The 27,627-nt window shown below is 34.6% G+C and overlaps 1 protein-coding gene across 5 annotated transcripts in view; it reads left to right on the forward strand.

The window, feature by feature from the left end:
- The window catches only part of RPAP2 (RNA polymerase II associated protein 2), a 95,299-nt gene that overhangs the window by 24,824 nt on the left and 42,848 nt on the right, over positions 1–27,627 (forward strand). For all 5 annotated transcript variants that reach the window (XR_016018662.1, XM_074335131.2, XM_019752892.3 and 2 more), the window contains exons 9-11: positions 2,132–2,214; positions 4,885–4,965; positions 13,741–13,809. Coding sequence is in view for 4 of the 5 variants with exons in the window: in XM_074335131.2 (XP_074191232.2) it covers positions 2,132–2,214; positions 4,885–4,965; positions 13,741–13,809 (233 nt within the window). In the remaining variant the exon portion in view is untranslated. The remainder of the gene's footprint in view (positions 1–2,131; positions 2,215–4,884; positions 4,966–13,740; positions 13,810–27,627) is intronic.

The following is a 27,627-nucleotide window of genomic DNA, read 5'->3' on the forward strand; positions in this document are numbered from 1 at the left end:
CCTCTTCTTTAGTAATTTCAAGGACTATGTTTTTAAATCTAGGCTCATAATCTTTGTCCTTTATGTAGAGAATTTAGTCCATTTACATTTAATGTCATAATTGATGTATTTAGGTTTAAATCTTCCATCTTGTTGCTTTCTGCATGGTACACTTGTTCTGTGTTCCTCTTTTTCGCTTCTTTGTATCAAATATTATTCCATTTTTTATCCTTTGTTATCTTGTTTGTATACATTCTTTTGCTGATTGTTAAGTGGTTACTCTAAAGATTAAAACCTGAATCTGTGTCTTATTAAAATCTAATGTAAGTTAATACTTTTATTGCTTCCTTGACAATTAGAACTTTAGAATTTTAACTCTATTTGCCCCCTCTTATGTGCTCTTATTGTGTATTGTTGTTCTCTCAAAATTTAAATCTTACATTTTAATCTTTGTGGTAATTCAATGAGGTGTCTGTCTATGGAGTTCTTACTTTTAAGTACTATATTTTTCAGTTGTAGGGTTTTCATTTGATTCTTTTATATAGTTTCCAGTTCGCTGCTGAAATTTGCAGTCTTATTTTTCTTTGATTATATTCAACAGAGTTATTTTAAAGAAAGCTGACCACTTTATTATCAGAATTTCTTGGTAGTTGATTTCTATGGGCTGTTTCAGATTTTGATCATATTGTCTTGTTTTCATATTGTTTTATTATGTGGCAAACATTGTATATTAAAAATTACAGAGATAACTTCAGACCTTGGCTGATGTTATCTTCCTCTCAAATGAATTTATGTTTGCTCCTGGCAGATGATTTGTAGCAGTCCCAAGTCACCTTTATCCAATCAGGAATTAATGATAATTTGAAGTTGGGCTTCACACCCTGTAAGAGCCAGCCTGTTTCCTAATCATTCCTACTCTGTGATCCAAGTTCTGGTCTCAAGCTTGGGGAGGGTTGCTAGTGCCTCTCCCTTGTCCCAAACTCTAATATTTCTTTTTTTTTTTCTTTTTAAAGATTTTATTGGGGAAGGGGAACAGGACTTTATTGGGGAACAGTGTGTACTTCCAGGCTTTTTTTCCAAGTCAAGTTGTTGTCCTTTCAGTCTTAGTTGTAGAGGGCGCAGCTCAGCTCCAGGTCCAGTTGCTGTTGCTAGTTGCAGGGGGCACAGCCCACCATCCCTTGTGGGAGTCGAACCGGCAACCTTGTGGTTGGGAGGACGCATTCCAACCAACTGAGCCATCCGGGAGCTCAGCGGCAGCTCAGTTTTAATTGCAGGGGGCGGAGCCCACCATCCCTTGCGGGACTCAAGGAATTGAACTGTCAACCTTGTGGTTGAGAGCCCGCACTCCAACCAAATGAGCCATCCGGGAGGCAGCTCAGCTCAAGGTGCCGTGTTGAATCTTAATTGCAGGGGGCAGAGCCCACCATCCCTTGCAGGACTCAAGGAGTCGAACCGGCAACCTTGTGGTTGAGAGCCCACTGGCCCATGTGGGAATCGAACCGGCATACTTCGGAGTTAGGAGCATGGAGCTCTAACCACCTGAGCCACCGGGCTGGTCCCCAAACTCTAATATTTCCTAGAAAAGCAGTGCTCAGGTTCTCAGTATCTACGTTACCTCGTCTGAAATTAGTCAGTGCCCTCTCTGGAATTACCTTCTCCAGAATCTAAGGCCATAATTCTTTACTACCTTGTTAGCTCTCTAATGCTTTCAAACATATGTGGGTTTTTTCCCAACTTTTTCAGTTCTCAACAAGAGGGGTGGTTTAAATTGTCTGCCATTTCTGGAAGTGGAATTCCCCATAATATATTTATAGTATTTGCTAATTTTAATCTTTTAATTTCCTACATTTACATATCATTTTGTAGTCTACAAAGTCATTTTGTATACATGTTCTCATTTAATAAAGAAGGTATTCATATCCCTTTTATACAGATGAGAAAACACTCTCAAAAGAGGGCAGATGAGTCAAGCTAGTTCACATCAGCCTAATGACTGAACTGATACTCAAATTTAAATCTTCTAATTCTCAAGTCTAGTTTTTATTCTGCCATACCACAGGTGTAAACTTTTGTATTTTAATGTTAATTGTTCTTATCAAAGAAAGAATGTAAATTCATGATTTTGTTTTGCTTTGTTTAAAACTGATTTCAGCATGATCCCACCTTTCCACTGATAGATTCAAGTTCTCAGAATCAGATTAGAAAACGCATCGTACTTGAAAAATTGAGTAAAGTGTAAGTATGTAATTGTCATTCCATTTTTACAATATTTTTCATTAACTTTGTATTTGTGGGTTCATAATTTATAGGTATTCTTGAGTTTTAAACAGTTTGAAAAATACTGTGAAAAGTTTACATGGAATTCTTTACTTGAAAAATTTAGATTTTTAAGATATCCTACCAAGGAAATATTGAAATTGAGTTTTGTGTACAAGACACAGAGGTACATAATAAAGAGGAAGGTTGAGATTATGGGGGTAGAAAACCAGACTACCTCACTTCCACTTAATAATCCAGTGAAGTCAGGGAAAAAATATCAAAGCTAGACCCATTTAAATACTGATTTGTGGTAAGTGTGTCACATCGGTTTCATATGTGAATTACACATCATAAAATTTTTAACGGTCTATTAACTCACTCTGTACATATTCATAGAACCATTTCTCACTCAGCAACTTGAGTTTTTTGTTCAACTCAACTTTGCACTTTAGTTTTAAGCTTCCCGTGGTAGAAATTACAGTTCTTGTAATTAGCCCAGTCATAAATGACATATGAAAATTGCAATCTTGGTTTCTTTTTCTTTCAAAAGAAGCTTAAAAATCTTTTTTCCAGCGGTGTGTGAGCTGCCTTGAACTTTCAACCTGCATTTCTTTCTTTAGCAGAAAACATGGAAAAGTGTTTTTAGTCATTGTTTAAGGTGTTGTTCATATGGAGAGGCCTTCGTTTTGTAGTAGTTCAAAAATAAGAAAAACATTTTTTGGAAGCCATAATATTTTGAGCAGCTTACTCCTCTTAAGTTTTACATTTTTAAATAAATCTTTAAATTAATATTTATTGAGTGCCTGTTATGTATTACGCTCTTCATATATAGTAAATCTACTATTGGTTTTACCTTTTATACATATAGTCCTCATATTTGTACATTTGTTTCTGTTAAATATTAGGTTAGAAAACAGTCCCCATCTGTATGATTCGTAGGACAGGAAGATATCAATCCTTGACTTTAATTACCTAGGTTTTGAAAGTGGGGGTAGTATGTAATCAGCAGATAGGGATTTACCTGAAAATAGTTTTCTAGAATTTTTAGCTAATAAAAGTACCCAATTTTAAATTTAAGACTACATAGACATGTCATTGAAGGAATTCTGTGCCTTCTGGGTTTTGGCTGTAACAGAAGATACCAAAAGGACCCCGGCTAGAAATTACTGATATTAATGGAAGAACTGAATTTGAGAAGTGGAATAACTTAAAAAGAAGCAGAAAGAACACTGAAGACAAAATCATTGTGGTGATATAGGGGTTTTTTAGTTGGTTAGTTGTTTATGAAAGCCATTGAGTTTTTCTCATAAAAGTTAAAGCAGTTTGGTTTCTGATTGGAACAAACCAATTGTAAAAGAACATTTTGTAGATAATTGAAGAAAATGAAATGTGTACGGGGTATGAGATATTAAGGAATTATTGTTAATTTGGTTAGGTATGATAATTTTATTGTGGTTATATAAGAAAATACCCTTGTATTTAGAGATCCCTAAGGAAATATTTAGGGGTAAGTGACATAATGTCAGGGATTTATTTTAAAATATTACTTCAAAAAAAAAGGAAGGAAGAAAAAAATGAAGCATATTTAAGAAAACATTGGGAGGTTGAATCAGAATAGATGTATGAGATTATTGCTGTTCTCTATTTTGGAACATGTTTGAAACTTTCATAAGTTTTAAAAAAGAAAAGCAATACGTGATTATTGCAGAAGATTTAGGCAATACAAAATAGTATAAAGAAATAATTGAAAATCACCTGTAATCCCACAACTCAACAATAACTACAATTAATATTTTGATGTTTATCCTTGAACTATATGTGATACATATGGTGTATATGTATTCATTCCCTTTGGTTTCCTCTGGAAGGACTGAAACTTATTTGTATGTACTATGTATTATATACAATAGCATTATATAATGTTTTTATAAAAATGGGGTAATACTACATATGCATTTTTCACTTAACATCATGAATATCTTTCCACAAAAAAAAAATATATTCACATTATCATTTTAAAAGTTCTATTATGTTCCATTATATGGGTATATCATAATTTATTTAACCAACCCCCTACTGATGAATATTCGTTTCTATTTTTTCACTACTAAAAACATCCTTGCAACAGGCATCTTTTTTATGTTTATCTGATGATTTCTGTAGGATAAATTTTTTCATAGTAAAACTATTGGATCGAAGAGTAAACACATTCAGAATGTTAATATAATTGTCAACTTGTTCTCTAGAAATGAACCAAAATTTTTACTCCCACCATAAGCATTTAATAAGGAGACATATGCCACACTCCCCAATTTGACCATTTCGGGGCAGCTCCTCTGGTCTTGTGTTCTTTCCATTTGGTCTAATCTTTGAAAGTAAAGAGGTAGGAAAAAACTAGAGATAAGAATATAGATAGCAGCAAAATAATATTTTTATATTTCAGTGCCTTTGTAACATAGACTACACAGTAGAGTGTGTGGTTATTATGTAATATTTCCTTATGACTTCTCTCCAGTCATAATCTAGCTTAACTGTCTCCATCTAAGTGCCATTTGTTATCTATGGAAAATCCAGACTTAGGCAAGACCAAAAAATGTATCTGTATAATTAAATTATATTTTAAAAGATATAATTTTTTATTTTCAGATTGCCTGGACTTTTGGGGCCTCTTCAGATTACGTTAGGAGATATTTACACACAACTTAAAAATCTTGTCCGAACTTTCAGGTTGGTGTTAATATTATGGTTTTCTTTCCCAGTTATTTTGACTTTAATGTGATTGCCTTGAAGAATCCATAGGTAGACTAAAGCATGAAGAAAGTGACTTACTTTCAGTGTCGATGTAAATGCCGTGTTCTGTTTTCTCCCCCACTAAACATTACTTCTGTCTTTTGTTAAGTGCAATCCCTTGTTTATTCAAGCCTTGATATATTTAGCTTTGGGGAGTTTATTTAAAGAATAGCCTAAAACCAAGAAGGAAAATGATATTGAGACAGGAAGGTAGTCAGCCAGGAGCAGCTTGGATCTTAGTGAATTAGTAACTCTGTATCAGATGACCAGCACTGGGCCAGGCACCGTGGGCAATACAGAAGAAGCAGTATGCCCACCGTTGAGGAAGAACTCTCCTGTGAGAAGATAAGGTGAATACAGTGAACAGTATACAACAGTGGTAATTTAATATTGAAGTATGTGGAACAGGTTTGAAATGATAAGTACAAAGAAAGGAAAAATAGAGAATATCGATTGAAGTAGAGCAGTTGGGATTTTTCTAAAACTATCAAGGTAAAAATATTCAACCAGGCAAAGACTAGATTCTCTACCAAGAAGCATAGGAATAGGCCTCTAAATACTTATTAAGAGAGAGGTATACCAAATATTAATATTTGCCTATGGCTAAAGCCAGACAGCGCCAACAAGGACTAAACTTCTAGGGTAGAAGAATAATTTCATCCACAAAATTATCATTATGGTTTTGTTGCCAAGAGTAGTAGTAAGGTGTTAAAAAGTTTAAAATTATAGTACAGGAACAATTTCTTGGCACTGTCAGCTATTAGATTTCTCTTGCAGTCACTGCGCTGTATATTGGTAATACCAACTAGATATTAACTACAACCAGCACATTTAAAAACATCACTAACCTTTTTTGTGTGTGTCACAGAGTAGTTGAGGAAAACATTTTTCACTAAGTTATTTACAAGAAGGAACTAGGATTCATACTTTAAGCAAATCTCAAAAATTCTTCATCTTCAGATTCTGAAAAGAATCATGTATAACCCTTTATGTTTAAATATTTAGCCTTCATAGACTCGAGACTATAGGAGTTGTCTTAAGACCGTCCTGTACAGTCTTTGTTGTGAAGTTTGACTAAACAAAATATGTTTGGGGTACCTCAGATTTCTCTAATGGTTTTGTCCTAACATTTTTTATTATTTAATAAGAGATTATATTTGGATTATTGCACATCTGTTGTTTACATAATTTAGATATTTTTTCAATTCATGATATTTTGAGGTGACATTTTTTAAATTCATCATCACAAGATGTGAAGAATTCCCCAATAGGAGTTTTTCCTTGAAAGACTTACAACTTAAATGGCATTAGCTAAAATGTAAATACCGCTCTCAAAGTTTATTTTCTTTAATGTTATAAATGCTAATACATAATACACTTCTGCAAAGACTGAATTATGAAATTAATCATTATTCTTACATTATTTGAATTTTTATAAATATTTTTCTCTAAGATAATGTTCTTGAGAAAGTAATCTATTTAATAAATTCAATAGTTAGTATTAACTGTCAATCTTTTTTTCTAAATAGGAAATTTTTACTATTTACTAAATTTTATGTATTTTATACATAAAATTAAGTTTTCACAAACATAATTACTGTAGCATATTATTATTCTAATGACTGATAAAATAAACACATAAAGACATTTTCACTTCATTTCATCTAGAATGTTTATATTTGGAAGTACATGTTCAGGTAATAACAGTAAATCTGAATGACATGATTGTTCTAATTACTGAGATTGTTACAATCATTAGATATCATGGAAGCTATGCAATCATAAGATCATTGATCACACACAAGTTTAAGAATGCCAGAAGTGATGCTCAGATTGGCGTACGCCTTTGGAAGACTGACTAAATGCTTTGCCAGAAAGAGAGTTTGGGCCAATTACCAAGACCAAAGTTGAACTCTGCATTCCTATTAGTGATGAAGAGAGAGACACTTGATTTTTTTTTCAGGTGTTCTCTCTCATACAATCACAGAATCACGCATCCAAAAGAAAAAAAAAGTATTTTTCAACTGTCTACATTGATGAAACAGTTTGAATAGATATATATAATGTGGAAGCACTGAAGTTTAGGGTTTGTTAAGGAGTTTTCAGGAAGTGAATATCATATTAACAGAAAGGTTAGTTGAGGGAAGATGAAGACCAGGTGCTGCCTTGTTTCTCTGATTTTTAAAGAACTTCCCATACAGTTGCAGACAGTGTTCCTTTAATCATTCTGAGCAAACTGGTAAAGTCACTGAAGACATCCAGAAGAGAGATTAATATAAGACCTTTAATCTTGAACTACAAATATGAATTTTGTACTTCATTTTTTTATTCCACTCATTTAGAATAGATTAACAATTTAATTTACTTTGACTATATTTTCTATAGATATAATTGGATATCTTTTATTTTTTTAAAACTATTCTGAGGTTCTCAGCACTTATTATTGGAAAGAAGTATTAGGCTATAACTAACTGTAAGATTGCCCCATTATTACTTTTGTATGCCCTCGGAATTTAGGTATTCCAGGTTGGAAACCACTGTCTAGGCTATTTTTTTTTTTTTTTTTTTTTTTGGTTTTTGGCTAATAATGTTTGGTCCATGTCAGTACATACAGTCATTACAGTACTCACTGTGTGCCAGGTTGTACTTGGTACTTTACATATATTATCTCATTTAATATCAAAAAACAATGGGATTATCCTTATTTTACAGATGAGGGATGCGAGATTAAGTAAACTCTCAAATCACACAACTATTATAGTAGTTGGGTTTAGACCCTAAGTATAAGTCAAGAGTATAGATCTTAAGTGTTCTTACCATAAAAAAGAAAAAGAAAATCATAACTATGTAACATGATGGATATGTTAATTAACTTGACTGTAGTGATCATTTCACAAAATAATATGTATATCAAAATATCAAGGTGTACACCTTAAATATATGCAGTTACTATGTGTCAGTTATACCTCAGTAAAACTGAAGAAAATCTACCATTTGTTGTCTCAGTAGTCATTAGTATCAAAGATGTAAAAAAAAAAATATGTCATTTTAGTTATCAACCTCTTTAGACCCCAACTAAGAACTCAACTTAAGAGGATTCTCTTACCCATGAAACTGAAAGCCTCTGTGATACCTAAGGAAGCCAAAACAAGAGACAGTGTTCGTCAGTCCTGTAAGAAGTAGTTAACAGATTACAGATACAAGGAGACTTTCAAATATCATTTTCCTTTTATATTTATAAACTGTTATTTTGTCACCTTTTTCTATCATTCCTATTGTGTAAGACCTTTCCAGTTACTTTCTGCCTTATTTAAATTAAAGTAAAATAAAACCTAGATGAAACCATATGCTGTCTGGGATTTGCTTCAAAATTATTCAGGTTAGGGTGATATTGAATATGGATTGTATAGCTAAAGCATGATTGGCCAGGAGTTGATAATTGTCAAAGTTCTGATGAGTACATGGGAGTATATTCTATATTCTCTCTACTTTTATATATGTTTTAAATTTAATAGAAAGTTTGAGGAAAGTAAGCTCCAAAATTACGCATTATTGTGATGTAGGGGATGTTATAAAAACCATGATGTTAATTTATTTTTGAAATCCTTACTCTTCAGTACCTGCAGGTCAAAGTCTATGTAGCTTTAATAAAAATTGCTTAAATTGGCTTTGCTGCTTTTTAGAAAAATACCGATTATGTAAAGTACAGAATGACCTCTGGTAAGATAACTCAGTTGGGTCTTCACATGCTAGCAGGACAACTTCAATAAGTATGTGACTGTTTGTAGGCTAGGGCTTCTAAGCAAGCATGAAAAAATGCCATATTGAGGATAGTGACTAGTGTTGAGAGAGCTTTTCAGTCAACACTGACCGTGGAAAAGTTGACATAAATAACCATGTCCTTCTCTTTGAAATAATAATCAATATTCGGAACTTGTAGAACAGTGATTCTCAAGCCAATTTTGCATCAGAATTACCTGGGGATTTAGTTTAACAACTACAGATGCCTGGCTCCACCCCCAGAGATTGAGTTTCATTTGGTTAGGGTTGGGCCCAGACATTAATATTTTTTAAAAGCCCCCCAGGTGATTCTTATGTGCAGCCAGAGTTGAAAGCCTGTTAGAACTTAAACACAAAGTAGCTTTTCAGCTCTTTGAAGAATCTTTCCCCAGTGAACAGAGCTGTCCTTTCCACTGAATTGCATCACAATCACTTATCCGGGATGTTACGTTGACTTTCTTGTCATAGAAGTTCCATCAGAAGTTGCTTGGTAATGATTTCACTCTCCTCAGTGTTGAATCAAGATACTTTTCGAAATCTGATTTGAATTAAAATTATATTTTGACACAAAAGCCCTTTTTAAATTTCATCAGTGATGAATCAAGGCATTTTTTTCTGTATTTCATTTCTAATTGTATTTTGAAACTACTTTTTAAATGCTTTCTATCAAATATTTCTATTTTCATTTTTTAATTGCCACTCAAGACAATAGTAAATATATTCATTCAGCATCTGTGCTTCAAATTATTTTGACTCAGCAAAAGGCAAATATGAGAGCAAGTACAATTTTGCTAGTCTGCCACTAGAAGTACTTTGAAGTGAAAGCAAAGATTTTGTTGTTTTCCCCAGTGCCTGAAACAGTAGTATAGCTAAAGCAGGCACATAATACATTTTTGCTGAATGAGTAAATGAATTCATGAAATCTTAAATTTGTCTTAACTTTGAAGGATTTGACTAAACTAGAAAAAGAAATTCTACTTAACCATATTTGCCTTTTTTTCCCTTACATGCTTATCATCCTTTAAATTTTTTTGGTTATGTGCTAGATATTGTTTTAGTTGCTATAGACAAAGTGAACGAAACAGAATTCCTTCTTTCAGGGAACTATTCTCATAGAGACAATATGTAAGTTTTAAAATACAGTATATGTATTATTATTATTATGTGGTGATATGCCCTTTCCCGTTTTCCAGTTCATTCTCCTCCTTTTCTCCCCATAAGCAGGGAAAGGGGATGGTACTGAGGAGGGAGAAAGTTGTGATTTTAAATAGGCTGATCAGGGAAGACCTCACTGAGAAGATACCATGTGTATAAAGATCTAAAAGTTGGTGAGGGAGCCAGCCATGCTGCTTTCTGTGAAAATAGACAGGGAACAGCAGGTGTAAAGGCTCTGGAGTCAGAGTAGGCCTGATGAAGTCACAGAACATTAAGATATTGGTGAGGCTGGAGAAGTGAGCAGAGGCAAAGGTACAAAGATGCATGGTCAGAGAAACACAGGGCAGGGAGTGGGTACGGTACAGATTATATAGGCCTTGTAGCCATGGTCCTTTTACTTTTGCGCTAAGATGGAGAGGAATTGGTGGATTCTGAACAGAGGAGTGACATGATCTCACATACGTTTTTAACAGCATCACTCTGGCTGATGACTTGAGAATTATAATAGATGGGCAGAGGCAGGAAGAACATTTAGGATGCTGTTTTGGTAATCTAGGCAAGAAATGTGGACGAAGGTAAAAGCAGTGGAGGTAATAAGAAGTAATCAGATTCTCTTTTGAAGATAGAAACATCAAGATTTGATGACTGGTTGGACATGGGACAGGTAGACAGTCAAGGTTAACCGCTGATTTTTGGCCTGAGCAACTGGATTCTGGAAGAAGTGGATAGCCATTTAACTGAGATGGAGCTATCTGCAGGAGGATCCGTTTGTGATGGGGATGATGAGGCGCTCAATTTTCACTCGACTGAGTTTTGGAATGGCTATTACACATTCAAGTGGAAATGTCAGGTAAACCATCAGATATAGAAGTCTGGAATTTATGAAAGAGGTCCAGGCTAGAGACAATAAATTTGAGAGTTGTCAACACATAGTTATCTATATTTAAAGCTATGAGATTGGATGACATCACGAGTGAATGAACATGTGTAGAGGAGATGAGAGACTGAAGGGCAAAGGCTCTGGCGCAATCCAAAATAAAAATGTCTGAGAAGGGATGCCAGTGAGAGGGTGAGAAATCAGGCAAGTGGCAACCAGGTGAAAGAAGTGTTCCTGAGGAGAAGGGAGTGATCAACTGTGTGTGTCAAATGCTGCTGATAGCTTAAGATGAGAACTGAGAAATTTCTGTTGAATTAGGCAACAGAGACATCTTTTGTACTTTTGTAAGGTAGGTAGTAAGTACTGTTGTTCCTCTTTTACTAAATTAAAACACACACACACAGTTTTATAGCCGTTGAATATGTCCAAAGTAAAACTCTAAGTGACAGATCTGAGTACTGAACCCGTGTCTCTCAAACTTTAACCTATATTGTACTTCCTTTTTGTATCATCTAGACTTATAAAAATTTTGTAAAAAATTGTATCTACAGAAAAAAATCAGATTAACAAAGATACACATGTTCTCCACTCAGAATTAATAGATTTTAATATTTTGTAATATTTAATTCAGATGTGCTTTTTGAGTTAATTCATTCATTTAGAAAAAATTAATGCCTGCTGTCAGGCACTTGTTCTGGGTACTTGACGATAAATAGGTGAAGAACACAAAGATTCCTGCCCTCAGGGAAGACAAATAATAAACAATAATTACATATTAGAATGTGATAAGTGGTACAGGAAAAAAAGAAAAATATATAGAGGGTAAGCAAGTCAGAAATTCGGGCCTGGGAAGTGGAGAGAAGTTTTCACTTTTTACTAGGATTGTCCAGATGGGGCTTTAATGCAAAGGGGGGAAAGATAGTTTCTGGCAGATGGAATACCAATGTGAAAGTCCCCTTTGTTCCATTTCCTAATCTAGTCTTTCCTCCCCAGAAGCAACCAATACGTGAATTTGATGTGTATTTTTCTAGTCTTTGTTTTTATACTGTTACTACATTTTATATGCCCATAAATAATACTGAGAATTGTCTGTTCTTGATTTATATAAAAATGTGATACTGTACTTGTCTTTCAAAGTATATGTAAGTCTAATTTATTCATTTTGACAGTTATTTAACATTCTTTAAAAGTGCCGCAATTTATTGTTTCCTTATTACAAGCATTGTTGCACTATCTTCATGCACGTTTCATTATACATCAGTGATTCTCTATTCATCTTTTCATCTACCCTACCATCCCCCTTACCCCCTACTCACCACCCCTGGCAACCACTGATCTTTTTACTATCTTCATAGTTTTACCTTTTCAAGAATGCCATATTGTTGGAATCATACAGTATGTAGCCTTTTTAGGCTGGCTACTTTCACTTTAGTAATATGCATATAAGGTACCCCCATGTCTTTTTGTGGTGTGATAGTTCATTTCTTTTACAGCTGAATAATAATCCATTGTCTGGATATACCACAGTTTATTTATTCATTCACCTACTGAAGGACATCTTGGTCGCTTCCAAGTTTTGGCAATTATAAATACAGCTGCTATAAACATTTGTGTGCAGGTTTTTCTGAGGACATACGTTTTTTATTCTTTGGGTAAATACCAAGGAGCATGATTGCTGGATTGTATGGTAGGAGTATGTTTAGTTTTGTGAAAAACTGCCAAACTGTCTTCCAAAGTGACTGTACCCTTTTGCATTCCCACGAGCAATGAATGAGAGTTCCTGTTGTTCCATTTCCTTGGTAGCACTTGGTTTTGTCAGTGGTCAGGATTTGGGCCATTCTATTGTAATAGGTGTATAGTGGTACCTCATTGTTTTAAATTGCGTTTCTCTGATGATATATAATGTGGAGCATCTTTTCATATGCTTATTTCTCATTTGTTTATCTTTGTTGAGATAGCTATTAAGGTGTTTGGCCCATTTTTCAAATTAGCCTGTTAGTTTTCCTGTTAAATTTTAAAAAGTCCTTTGTATATTTTGTATAACAGCCCTTTATCAGATATTGGTTGTTTTTTCTTATTAATTGATACCATTTTTTTATTTAGAGTAATTTTTCTAAATGCTTTCTGATTACAATGTATTTTGTTGTCATCAACTACTAAGTGGTAGAATTTACTACTGATTTTTTACAATTTTTTTTTTAACTTTTTAAATTTATTTTAAGTATTTCTCCAGGACCCATCATCTCCAAGTCAAGTAGTTGTTTCAGTCTAGTTGTGGAGGGCGCAGCTCTCAGTGGCCCATGTGGGGATCGAAACGGCAGCCTTGTTAAGAGCACCGCACTCCACCCAACTGAGCTAACCAGCAACCCCACTACTGATTTTTTAAAAAACTTACGTTTTCTTTATAAAAACCTAGTCTTAAATTTTATTAAAATCTCATTTCTGTAAATTATGTATTATGGCATTCCTTAATTCCCTGCTGCCAACCTAGCACTAGATAGAAAGGTGCAAAAGATAAAACTAAAATCAGAAATTGCTTACCTTGTTAGCTTTAATAAAATGTTTGATTAAGGGAAAACATAGAGCATATGGTTACAGTGAGATGTGTACATGGGTGTATTTTAATAAACCAATTTTGTTTCCAATATTATTCCTATATTTTCATTTTTTCTAATAGTAGTAGTGTTACAAATATATGAAAAAGGGGCTGGAGCACTTTTGAGATGGTCATTATCAGATAATGAATATCAAATCACATTATTATACTCTCCTATCAAATATAACAATAAAATGTAGTGCTCTTTGACACATCATGTCATAAATGACTTTTCTAAAAATAGAAAGTTTATGTATTTAAATGTAACAATCCTTTGGTAAATTTTATCTTAACTATCTTCCAGATTAACAAATAGAAATATTATACACAAGCCTGCAGAATGGACTTTAATTGCTGTGGTGTTGCTGTCATTGTAAGTACTCTTTCAGATTTTAACTCTACTAAATATGAAGAATTTTGATTAGGAAAAGACAAACTTGTTGATTGATTTTGTAAACATCCTTGGAAAATGTTGTACCTCTATTTTGTGCCTTATTTTTCTTAACTTTATGACAAAATAACTTATGTAAAGTGATATACTATATGTTCATAAGCTGTAATTATTCTCTTTATATTTTCTATCGTTTCTTCTGAGGGCCTTTTTCTTTGCAAATATTACTTATCTTTTGAAAGAGAACAACATCCCCAGGTGGGATATATAGTATAGTCATTTAATTTCGCTTTTAACAGTACATTTTATTAATATTGAAAGGGCTTCATTATTTTAAATCTGTATTTTTACCAACATACCTAATATTATTTCATTTTTCTTCAACATATTGTATCATTAATAGCATCAGAAAAGTTTTTATCTTCCAATTGATGTAAATCTTTAAAATCAAACAGATTTAAAGGAACTAAAGTAGATACTACACAAGCATAAATAAAACATTTAATACTCATTCACCTTTTAAGAAATCACTAGTGGTTTCTAAGGATGTTTTCAATAGAATTAAAACCATCTAGTAAGCGTAGTGTTTTTCAGCTTGAATTGCAGAAGTCTTCTTTTGAAGACCATTCACTACTGTATTACTGTTGCTACTTGGCTTTTTAAGTCATTGAAGCCCATGGGACATTGAATACATACGTACTGGACACTCACAGGTCAAGAAGTGTCATGAGCCAACCTCATAGCATCTCCAGCCCTGCTTTATCTTTCTTTGATATTACTTTAGTTTGACATGTTATTTTGGATTTACTGTCCCAAGGAAGGCTGTGCTGGGAGGTATTAAAGTAGGCTTCAGTGAACTAGCATTTATGTTACCCAACCAGATACAACTCACATGATTCATTAAATCAGAACACAGAAAATAACTTTACTTGAATGCCCTGATGTAAATTTTTTATCAATCTTAAGAACCAATCTTTTATCATTTCTACTATTCAGTGTTCCAGTTGAATTGGTTATTTGTGAAACAGATCTATTAATTTTTTAGAAAGTTCTTCCCATTTTATGAAATTCGTAAATATTTTGGTCACTGGCGCAAAAAAAAAAATCAGTATCTCTGCTCACCCACCATATCCTATGCCTGCTAATAAACCCTCATAGATAACTGTTTAACTGTACTTCTGCAATTCATTGTACTAGAGAGGAAGTAACTTTTTTGGTTGATAAGTCAGAGGCCTAGGCCCAGCAGTAATCTCAGAATCTCGCTTTCTAAGCCAGTAACTGGAAGTATTATCTTAATGAGCAGCTGCTTACTGATGACACATGTTAGGCCCTACTTTTTTTAGTATCAAACATGTGCCACATTTTCTTCCAAATGTATAGCAAGAAACAAAAAAGTATGGAAAATGAAATAATAAAGGCTACCATAAAATGTCATGTGATATTTCCATAAATATACAAACCTCTGGTGTTTGGTTTTAATGGAGGCACCCATGTGGCACAAAATACTGAAAGCATTGCTAGTCCTTTTAGGCACTGTTTGACTTCCCTAACTTTGGATGTAGTGTAGGGAACCTCTTATTGAAAGGTCAGTGACCCATAAAAATAGTAACTTAATTCAAGAACCAAACTGCACATATCTTAGGTGTATTGCTTGTTTCACATTGTGCAATCAGGCTTGAGGTTGTAGCAGTAAATACTGTTTCCTTTTGTCATTTGCCCTGACTCCTTTCATTATCCCTAACCCCTACAGCTAGATCTACCCATCCTTCTCCTAGTCCTTGGTCTTCTTTTATCTCTAGACAGTTAAAATCCTTTCCAGTTAGTGCCCTTTTGGCTTTTTAAAAAATTCTGGGTCACTGTAGACACCAAGTCAGCTGGTACTTCCTTGGTTTTGCCTTTCAAATCTTGTTTTCTTACAATTCTAACTTTTGCCATAGGCCTTCCTTATAAGTTGTCATTGATCCTTTCCATTCTGCATTTGCACATTCTGTGTCTTCACTAGCTGACTCTCCTTACTCTTTGGTCATCAGACTTTCTGTCTCCTACCCCCATATTATTTTATTTCTTATTTCCTCTTTTCTCAGAAAGTCCCCGTTGGCTTTTCTGCCCCCTTCCTCCACCCCCTAGGGAATCCGTGGCTCAACTGATAGCCCCTTTCGTTCTCAGCTATATCCTTTTATCACCCTTTTAGAGTAAATATTACTATATGAGATGGGGATAAAATTAAAATGCATATCCACCAGGTTAAAACTAATTCAATTGACTTCTGTAAAATATAATTATACTTTATATTTGCAATCCTCTTTCCTCCCACTTGCAGTTCACAATTACTTTTTAGAGTCATTAGGGAAAGAAAAAAGCAGGCATGATGGCCAGCATTGGATAAAGAATCTTAAACACAGTGAAAAAAATATGGAGATTTTAGATACCCAAAGAGAACACAGAAAGGAGATAATATACTCATATGTATTTGTGGAGCAGTAACCCAACCATTCAGCCTTTTAATTTATTGCCTCTGAGATTGAACATAGGCATACATGGGATTATCTCTTTTTAAAAAATAATTACCTTATGATACAGAAAACCTTTGCATCTACTATCAAATTTCCAATGGAATTTTTTTAGTCATTACTTGTAGACATTTCTGGAATTTATTTTTAAAAATGAACTTCTTAAAAGTCTTTATAGAAGATCTGTTGTAGATCCCATGTATAGCTAGGAAAAAGATTCTGAACGGCAGTTTTAGTCACTGAATATGAATATCATAAGATAATATCCAGTACTATGACAGTAGTAACATTCTTCATATATGAATATAACAAAGTTTTGTTATTACTGGCATTTGTTTAATACGTGAAAGCTGTTTGCAAAATTCCTCATGAGAACTTAGGAAAGGATACATATACACATATATAATTTTATTATATATTATTAGTATGTTGCTATACTGGTTCAAGTCTTTAACTCTTGTTAGAGGGGGGAGAAAAATCAACATTTTGAGCAAAACATGATAGTCCAGAAGAAAGAAAGCTGGATCTTGAAATTTCACATCTGTATTTTTTAAAGTAAATAAGGTGTTTGTGTAGCAAATCATCTTTTCCTGGTAACTTCCCTTGTACTTTCAAAGATGTATTAACATTAAAAAAAATTTGAACCAAAACATAATTTCAGTGTATACTGATGAGAAAGTTATAGCCATATAATCTCAGAAATTAATTCATCAAATCGAATGGGTACATTTGATCTTTGCACACTCAATGAAATGCATCTATATATGAAAATACATCGTGACCCATTCCCACTTCACTTAAATTTCTCACTACTTCCATAGGACTTGAATGGCCAGTGTGACTGCAACATTTTTTGACATTTATACTATGTATTCAGACCCTAAATACCAGGAGCACAGGGAAAAAGATCTTTTAAAAGTAGAGCGTAAGCAGTATACATTTATTTAACAGTGAAGGAATTAATGTCTCTTTAGTTCTATCATTTTTATTTAATAAATGCTATAATTAACAAAGATTCTCAAAAACTCTTTATACGTAGGACACCTATAACAGTGATTATTGACCGAGGTTTTTTAATAATTGATTAGAAATGCAATAAACTAACCTAGTTATTGGTGTTATTGCTTAAGCACTTGGTTATAGTAATTATATATCTTTTGAGCTTTATCAGACTTTATTTTTACATACTGTATGTTGAAATATTACAAAGTTTAATCTGATTTTCCCACATAAATAATGCTCTACTAAGATATTAGGCTTTCACTGTCTTGATGCATGGTTTTTCATAAAAATGTGTATAAATATATATAGATAGTCTGCTATAAATATTTTAGTACCTATGTATTTTATTGTGTAAAGCTCATTAATGTATTTATATATTTTGATGTGTTTATATACCAAATTAGAAAGGTTAATAATTCCATAAAATACATTAAAGTGCATTTTATGATACTTCCTCATAGTATATCATATATTTGTTCTTATAGTTCTCATAATTTTCATCTCACCCTTAATTTAGCAAAATAAAAACTAAAGAATCATTTGTTATCATTCTTCACTGCATTTCGAATAGTTTCTTTGAAAAAATGTTGACTGGTATTTTTAGAAAATTTTATAGCCATGAGACACCTCCCTCAGCTTAGTCCCTTTTCTTCTCTTCCTTTTCCCTTTGCTCTTAAGTCTTTCCTGTCTTTTTTGACCTTTATCATTATACTTGAGCCTGTAACCCAGAGGGGACTGCAGATGATGACGGACCTACATCTGAACAATGTAGGGAAAGGTCCAGACCAAGGCTAGCAGCCAAAGAGAAGCCATACAGAAGGTATGGAGAAGCAGGTTAGCTGAGCCTGGCTTTCTTCATGTGCGGCCTACATACCAGAAAAGAATCAGTTTCCTCTAAGATTTCTTGAGTTTAAAATGTAACTTTTCACCCAAGTTTAACAGGGAACCTTTGTAAGTAAGCTACTGTTTTATGTTATGATCTATGGTTAATTATAGGTAGGAGTCAAATGTCTCTTAGTGGGTAGCCAGGGAGAGAGGTATGTATGTATCCCATGGGAATGATTTGGTTATCTAATGAAGGAGATGAATACTTACTTTGTATTACTTAGAAAGAATAGAGGGTAAAGAGTGACTGTGGTAGTCTGACATGGATGCATGCTAGTCCTAGTTTTATGCTCTTGATGTTCTCTAATGGAAAGCTTTCGAAATCATCTCCAAAAATGTCTGCTTTCATTGTATTTATCTGAACTGTTTGTTTCCAGTGAACTGTGGCCCACTTCCTAGGCAGAGACTGCAATAGTTTATTCCCCCTAAAACATTTGAGAATTCCCGTCGTTCAGGGAGTAGCATGTAAGTCCTGGGAAATAGTATTTAAACAAGCTCAACTTAACCATGATCACTAAGCAAAAGCCTTCACTGGACATGGGCAGCCACTTTAGGTAACCATCATACAGCGAGACACTCCTTAGAACCACTTCCCTGGGGTACCAGGCATGAATGGAAAGATGTGACTAAGGCTTTTTGCATCAACATATTGTTTTTCATAGCCCACCCATCACTAATTTCCTTAGAGAAATGTGTGAGCACACAATGAAAAATGAAGAGATGGTTCCTTAGAGATTAATTGGTTCTCAGAAGTATTCCAAAGCCTTTCTTTTAACATTTCCAGTTTAGCTCTGAATATTTGAGACCATAATAGAACATGATTGAAATAATTTTTTATAATGTTTCCTTATAATTATGAAATTTTTTATATTTAAGTGAATTTTTTTATTGAGGTAAAATTCATTATAACAAAATTCACCATCTTAAAGTGTACAATTCACTTTTATTTATTATATTCACTATATTACACAAATGTCACCCCTAATTCCAGAACATTTTCCTTACCCCAAAAAGAAACCTTATATCTATTAATTTAGTCCTAGTTTCCCTTTCCTCCATCCCCTGGCAACCAATAATCTACTTTCTGTGTCTGTGAATTTACCAGTTCTGAATATTTCATATAGACGGAATCATATAATATATGATGTTTTGTATTTGGCTTCTTTCTCTTGACATGATGTTTTCAAGGTTCATTCATGTTACATGCAGCATGTAACAGTACTTCGTTCCTTTTCATGGCTTAGTAATATTCCATTTTATGATAATACGACATTGTGTTTTTCATTCATCAGTTGATGGTTATTTGGGTTATTTCAACTTTTTGACTATCACAAACATTTGTGTACAAGCTTTTGTGTGAGCATATGTTTTCAGTTCTCTGGAGTATATACCTAGGAGTGGAATTACTGGATTATGTGGTAACTCTGTGTTTAACCTTTTAAGGAACTGCTAGACTGTTTTCCACAGTGGCTGCACTGCTTTAAATTTCTACTGGCAATGTCTGAAAGCTCTATAGATTGAACTTTAAAGCTCATCTCTTCTTGCCTCATACCCAGTAATCATTTTAGAGGCTTATATTTGTAGTTTTGTCAATTTAAATATGCCTGTTCTAATTGATTTTAGACCTTCATGAACTTGAAATATCAATTTCTTATGTTCAAGGAATTTCTACTACATATGCAAAATGAGTACCTGTTGAGCTCCCCTCCACTGAAAAAAAGATCATAGTGTTGAATGTGAAACCATATAAATTAAATGTCTGAGCCATAACTAGTGGTATTTATTTTGGATTCTGCTATATCCATAAAATTCCTTGTTTTGTTTTTGTTCTTTTGCTTGTATAAATCTTGGATTTATCTTTATCACAGTACCTTTGTCACTATTTAAGTATTTACCTATTTACTGAGGATTAAACAATAATTAGATTATTTCCAACCTCCCTATAATCATTGTTGGGAATTTATATTTTATATATATATATATATATATATATATATATATATATATATAATATTTTTAATTGAAGTAACTTTACCCTCAGGCAGCAGGGCTATGTGGGAATCCAGATATTTTCTAAAGAAAAAATAATACTTGTTTAATTTTTAACCAAAGCCTGCTTTCTACAGTGATTACCCCCGCCCCAGCCCCCCTCAGCATTCCCCATATTTGAGGCAGTCTTATAATGTTAGTTTTTTTAATCCATAAGTATCTGAGAATCCCCAGCCTCTGGCCACAATGCACATTTAAGTCACCAAGGATTCTCAGCAAAAAAATGTGTTCTCCATCTTCTCCATCCCAGGCAGCAACAGTGGTGATAGTGGTGACGGTAAGTAGCAAGTAGCACTTGGCCTTGAAGTCACAGCCTCCACTTGAGTCAGACTCCATATCTACCAATAACATCTTCACATCCTGACTGAGCTCACAGAGAGGACAGGGCCAGGGAGGCAAGGGAGCCTGAGGCCTACAGGCTGTTGTCCCCAGCGTCAGGGTTCTGCACTGGAAGCCTGTGATAATCATTGTCTGTGAACACCACTGGCTGGTTCTGGTTCAATCTTAGAGCACTGAAAAAAGTTGGAGCTGCTACTCTGGGAGAATTGTTACATAGCAACAATTTGACAAAAAAGCTTTTCAGCACTCATCTACAAAGCTGCTCTGTAGATCTGTCACAAACAGGATTTAGATATAAAGTTTTAAAGTCACTACAGCCCAGCCCTTTAAACAAACTTATGTGTAATACATCACTACAAAGTAAGTTACAGAGAACGTGTTTCTTTTGAATTAGAAATATCAGTGGAAAGCATCCCTGCTTCCTTATTAATAGGTAATCCTAAAGCATTAAATGCAAACATTATCAGGGCATAAACCATCTGTTATAAGAAAAACATTATATTTTATTTGGCTATCATAGTCTTTTATAATCAAAGTTTTTATCTCAATTTTCCAGATAGTTCTGAAATAGAAACTCCATAATGACATACTTCTTCATGGTATGTTCTTGTCAACTTTCTTTATTTTTCTTAGAAGTCCTTAATAGTAATAGCCTCACATGCCTCTTGGTTTTCAAATTTGGGGACTTTAGCTTTGTGCCTAGGATAAAATTAAATGCAATTTAACTTTATGTAAATAATTTTTATCAAGCTTAATATTTTTATTAAATGTAATTCCCTTACCTCAGAGACCACGTTTAGCTATGCAAAGGTCCTTAAATTCATTAGCATTCTGAATACCCTTTTTTTAAATTTTCCTTGTACTGGCAGTGTATAGCCTTGCACAGATTTCTTTAACCTCATTGTGCATTATTTTTCTTGTTGGCAGTATGAGGGGTTGGACTAAATCAAACTGGCAGAGCGAATTCAACTATAAGTAAATAGCTATTATAATGCAATATGTCAAAGGCTACTGAAAGAGACAGTGAAGATAAGTATATTTAGCAGAAGAAACACTTTTAATTTTGCTGATAGAGCATCATGGTGACACTGCCCAAGTATTACTACTTTGTTAGGTATCTTAGACATTAAGCTTGGCAAAGACATGCATTGAATGATATGGCTAGTCACTCTTTCTGTGGGAAGATTACAGAGTACTTATTTAAGTAAATGGGAGTGAAACGCTCCCAAGATTCCTCTACTCTCCTTCTCCTATAGAGGAGCTGACATTATATTGCTCTCCACATCAAAGATGAGGAACCTTCCCTGGATGCAAAAGGAAACAGTGGTTTAGTACCTCAACATTATACTAACGGTGATAAAGAGCAAACTGAAATGCGTAAGTTGATTATATTAAAGTAAATATATATTTTAAAGTATTTTGTTTACAGAATTCTCACTACAACCATGGACCTTGTTTTCTCCCTTCCACTTTACTTCTTTGCATTTTATTCTGGGAGTCAGTCTTAGCAATGAATAGGGATGTCTAGAAAGCTGTTAGGTGAGAGTTTCTGATTCTGTGTTCAGATCACATTTAAGGACATTTTTAAAGTAGTTTTAGAATAATGTTTTCCTTTTATACTTCCTACTTTTTTTTCTTTCATAGATGAAAAGATCCCAAGTGCTCGTTGATACATCTTCTTTGAATTAGGTATGTAGGGTAACTTGAGTTTTTTCTCTGAGATAGTACCATCTGATTGTTAGCTAAAGTACCTTATTTGTAACCCTGACTTTTCTTCTAAATTAGGATTTCTATTTGGATTTTTTTTTCTTTAATACCATGCCCTGAAAATCATCAATAATTAGTGCCCATGTATACCAGAAAAGGTGATGAGACCTACACTTTGCTGTAGCATCATAACTATAAGTCAGTGTAGAATCTGAAATCCACACAATAATGGCAAAGTTTAAAATACTTAGAAATATGACTCAAAAAATAACCAACAAATATTTATTGAGCAGCTGCTATAGGTAAGACTGTGTGAGGCCCTGTGGGGGATACAAATTTTAAACAAAGCCCCTGCCCTCAAAGACTTTACAGACTGCTGGCGGTTGGGGGGGGGGGGGGGACGGAATCAATCTGTGCAGAGGTTACTACAATAAAAAATTGAATTATTAAGTGGCAAAAATAAGCACAAATGTTGTGGGGATTCAAAGAAGCAAAAGATCTTGACTAGGAAGATCAAAAAAAAGTTGCACAGAAGTGGGATTTGTGATTGGCCCAAAAGATAGAAGGGGTTTTAAGAAACAGAAATGAAAGGATGTCGGGGGCAACTATAGCATGAAAAAAGTAAAAAGAAGAGATGTAGTTAAAAGTACAAGATGACTGGGAAGAGTGGTTGGGAAGTTGGGTTCTCTTGTAGAGATAGATCTTATTTCAGTGGACAGTGAAAATCATTTAAGTTTTGAGCAGAAAGTACCACCATGAAGCCTGTGCTTTAGGAAGATCAGTCTTGGAGAGATCTGGAGTGAGATCTGATCCTGTCTTCCACCTTGTACCAGTCCTTCAGAGGCTTCCATTGCCCCTTAAGAAGAACCTCTTATGTGGCCTACGTGGCCCTGTGTGGTCCAGCCCCTTCTTCTCCAGCCTCATCTCACGTCACCCTACCTTATTCTCCCTCTTCCTGCCACTCTGACCTTCTTTCAGCCCTTTTCATCATAATCTTTCTCACCATGAAACAAAGGTTGTGCTCTGTCCAAAATGTTGTTCCCTCCCCTCTTTGGTTAATTTCCCTTCATCTTTCAGAACTAGAGGAAATGTTTCTTCCTCAAGAATCTGTTCTTGACTTCCTTGATTAAATCAAATATATTTATAAATAGGCCTCCATAACACCATTCACTTAACCTTTCCTAGCACTTGTCCTATTTTCAGTTTCATGTGTAATTGTATGATTACTTGATTAATGTCTGTCTCTTTCAACTTGGAGACTTTAGGAGCTGGTTCTATATCTGATTTTACTCACCATTATATACTCAGTACTAAGCATTGTGCCTAGAACTACATAGGTTTACAATAAATATCTGGCAGAGAAAGAATGAATGAGATTTATTAGAAAGCTATCCTTTCTTGCTCTTTGTTGACTGCGTCCCTCCTGCCTACAAGTCCTTATTCATCTTTAAAGTTTAAAAAACAAAACAGAAAAAAACACTCACCTATCCTTTGTTCTTAATCTCACTGATGACCCCTCAGACTATCAGCCATTCACTTAACCAAACTTTTGAAAAGCTAGTCTGCTGTCAGTGATTCTAGTGCTTTTCATTAATCCCTTGCATTCTGGCTCTTGCCACACCATTTATGTAATTGATTTTCTGAAAGCCTCAGCTAGTAACAGCCTAGTTAACCAAAGAGCACTTAGGCAGTGAACTAAAATTATTACAATGAAAGTGAAATGGGAAAGACAGATGCTTAGAGACGTTACAGCTCCAGAATCTACAAGGTTTAGCAGTGGGATGGGGGAGGGGGAGTCAAACATGATTTCACAACGTGAGGACAGATACTTGGGAAAATACTGGTGCCTTTAGGGAAGTGGGTAAGAGGAACTAATTGAAAGAGATGAAACATTTGGTTTAATACCTGTTCTGCAAACATTGAGATTATTCCTGTACAGTTTAAGGTTCACGCAGATTATCTAGTTGGGTGGTTCCCTTCTAGGCAATTGAAAATGTGGAATTGGAGCTGAAAAATGGTAAGGAAAATCAGAGACGCGAATTTTGGAGTCAGCATTGGGATGAGATGGCAGCAGTAGAGGGTGTTAAATGCAGAGTCAGCATCAGTTGGAACCTGTGGAATACCCACATCCATGCCAAGGATGCCTGAGGAATACCAACAAAGCAGAAAGGGGGGAAACGGGCAATTTTTGAACATCAACTGTATTATTTCATTTGATCCTCAAAGTTCAGTGGCGGTGTCCCACTTTCCAGAGGAAGGTAACAGACTCTGGGATGACAAGCACTTTGTCCAAGGTCACAGCTGGGATTCAAACTCAGACCTATCTGACATCAAAATGTGTGCACTTTCCACGGCAGTGTACCTCAGAAAGCTCCTTGTACAGCCAGAACACTGTTGAGGAATCCAAAGTGGGTTTGAGGTTCAAGAAAGACGTGGTATCTACCTTTCTGAGAACCATGTAGTTATCTTCTGAATGAGGAGAAGGGCTGAAAAATGGCTGTGGTTTTGGCAATTAGGTGTTTGTAGGTGTCCTTCTAGAAAGCAGTTTCCATAGAATGATAGGAGTGGAAACCAGATTGTAGGGACTGGTCTAGTAGACAGTTGTAAGGATACTAGATGTAGCAAATGTTGACCACTCTTTTCATATGGTTGGCAGAAGAGGAAAGGAGAGAGGGGCTATAACCCAATATAATATGGCAAATCTTCAGAAGACATCTCAGGAGAGGGGAGGCTTGAGCATCTTTGTAGCAGAGGGAAAGGAGATGTTAGGCAGGCTTGGGAGTACTAAAAAGACAGGGTAACTGATGGGACGTGGCCCATGAAGAACCTGGGAATGGCATCAAAGGCATACTTGGCTTTTGCTTTTTCTTCCTAACCTGTTACCCACCACCTCCTTTCCCACTGTTTCCTGCTCATGTTTCTCTCTCTTTGCCTTGAATGTCAGTGTTATTTGGTAACATTTTGCCTCCTATACTTAATTTCAAGAGTAATTGAACCAAACCTTTTATGTTCCTCCTTCTAAAAACCCATATTAGTATTATTATTTCATTCCTTGCTCTGATTGATTCTTATTACCCGCCCTCCATCACAGGTCAGTGGAGAATTAGTTTAGGACAGCATTTCTAAGATTGAGCTATACAGCTATGACACTTAATTCTGGTGACTAACTTTTCGTTCATATTCATGATTTTTACCTTCCCTGTCTTCTCATCGTTCATGGCCCTCAAATCAGTTTTAGGGACATACACATGTACTTCACATCCCCCCTCCCCCAAAAAAAGACACACACACACACACACACACACATACGTTTCTACATGACAATTAAGATACTTTCCATTCATCGACTAATTGTGTTTTGACAATGTGTAAACAGTACTAAACCAGGAAGGATGTCTGCAGTGAGGTGAATTTGAAACTGTTTTCTTACCAAAACATAATCTTCATGCAGCCAAGGACATTGCTTAGATTACTTTTGTCTCCCGATTCCAAACACTCAATCTGTCATTTCATAAGCACTCAGTGAATATTTGTAGAATAAATCAAATGAATGGATGGGAAAATGGATAAATTATTGTTGATGTTATGAACTTAAACACCGAATTGGTAGCACTGGTAAAATTTCATTGCCAGGGAAAAACAAAAGTAGTTGCTTAGTATTAGGAATGAAAGGAAGGACAATGCCCCTGTATTTCTGTAGTGATTCATATTTTTCAGGGTGGATATAGTCTGAGAAGGAATGTGACTATTTAAGCTAAAAAGAATTGTTACTTTTAACCAAACCTAACATTGCTTTTTTGCAAATATATTCTTCTAAAATCTTTAATAAAATTAATAAAAAACAAAGATAGATTTTGTCAATGTGAGCTTATCTTTTAACTCATAATTATAAAATTTATGAACATTTTAATTTTTTTAATGTTTCTTTGATTTAAAAACATTTACAAAGAGAAAGAAATGATTATTCCCAGGTATATTGAATACTGATTAAATTCAAGATCCTAATTACCTAGTGTATTTTTTCTCTGTTCTGTTTAAACACTTCCGTTTAGATCAGGGATGTCCAAACTTTTTTCAACGTTTTTCACCAAGGGCCATATGCGGTAAAATACACAAACAGCCGGGCCACTCACTCAAGGTGAAGTACGTATTGCCTCACCTGGTTTATTTAAGTAAACTAAATGTATTTTTGGAATTTGCTGCGGGCCAATTAACAATGGATTGCGGGCCACAGTTGGCGCACGGGCCGCAGTTTTGATACCCCTGGTTTAGATTGTGTGTTATAGAGACTAAACACCTTTTTTAATATTCTTCCTGTCTCTGATTCTTCTCCTTCTGATAGTTCTAGGTAACAATAAAGTCATATGGTTCTTACAGGCAAAATTCAAATGCTTCCATTTTACTCCACGTTGAAATATTTTTACAGAGGTTTAGAGCAGATTATAAAGGCCAAAGAGTAAAAAATTGAGGCTTGGTATTATCTAGTTCTCACTATTGCTGTTCTCACTATTTGGTGTTGTCCCACTGTCCATTTCGAATGAGGAGTTCAAGCATTGGCTTTTTGTCATTTTAGTACAGCTAAGGTATACTCTGCTTGGGTATATCAAAATACACAAGGCTTAGTACCAGTAATGCCAGTGGAGCAGAAGTACTTGGGAAGCTGCCACAAACTGCTTGGTGAACACCTGCAATTTCTGTGGAGGTGAAATCACATTACAGTAACTGAACCGCCTGCACTATTTCTGTTTCATGTGTTTACTGATTTTCTTTCCGATGAGTGTTTCAGGCCCCACATGATGATGCCGTTCACCATCTAATTGCAGTGAGTAACAGATCAGCTGCACTGCGAAATGTCTCATAAAAATAAGGTAACCATGAGGTTGTAACTAGTATTCCTGTGATTTCAGTGCAGAGAAAAATGTTACTTCTCTGAAACAGTAAGACTTATATAACTTTCAGAAGTTCCCAAATTCCCAAAACTATAAAATTAAATGCCACTAACAAATTCTCTGCAGTTAAGGTTATACATCAAGAATACATACTTATACATTGAAAATAGGATTAAAAATACGTATTCTTTCCCCAAGGAAAAAAAGTGCATATTTGAAAAAAAAAAAGTCTTTAGTATAATTTGAAGGAATATATGAACCTCTATATCCCAGATTAAGGTGAGGAAGTAGAATCAGTGAATGTAGATTTCTCTTTTGAGAAACTTGATAAGGATAGGAGATTGAACAGTGATATTTTATTTTGGGTGAAAGAGACCTTAGCATGTTTGTAGGGTATGGAGAAGAGGCAATAAAGAAAA

The sequence above is a fragment of the Rhinolophus sinicus genome, chromosome 14 (assembly GCF_057876585.1).
Source record: "Rhinolophus sinicus isolate RSI-liver-muscle chromosome 14, RSI-T2T, whole genome shotgun sequence".
Classification (NCBI taxonomy): domain Eukaryota; kingdom Metazoa; phylum Chordata; class Mammalia; order Chiroptera; family Rhinolophidae; genus Rhinolophus; species Rhinolophus sinicus.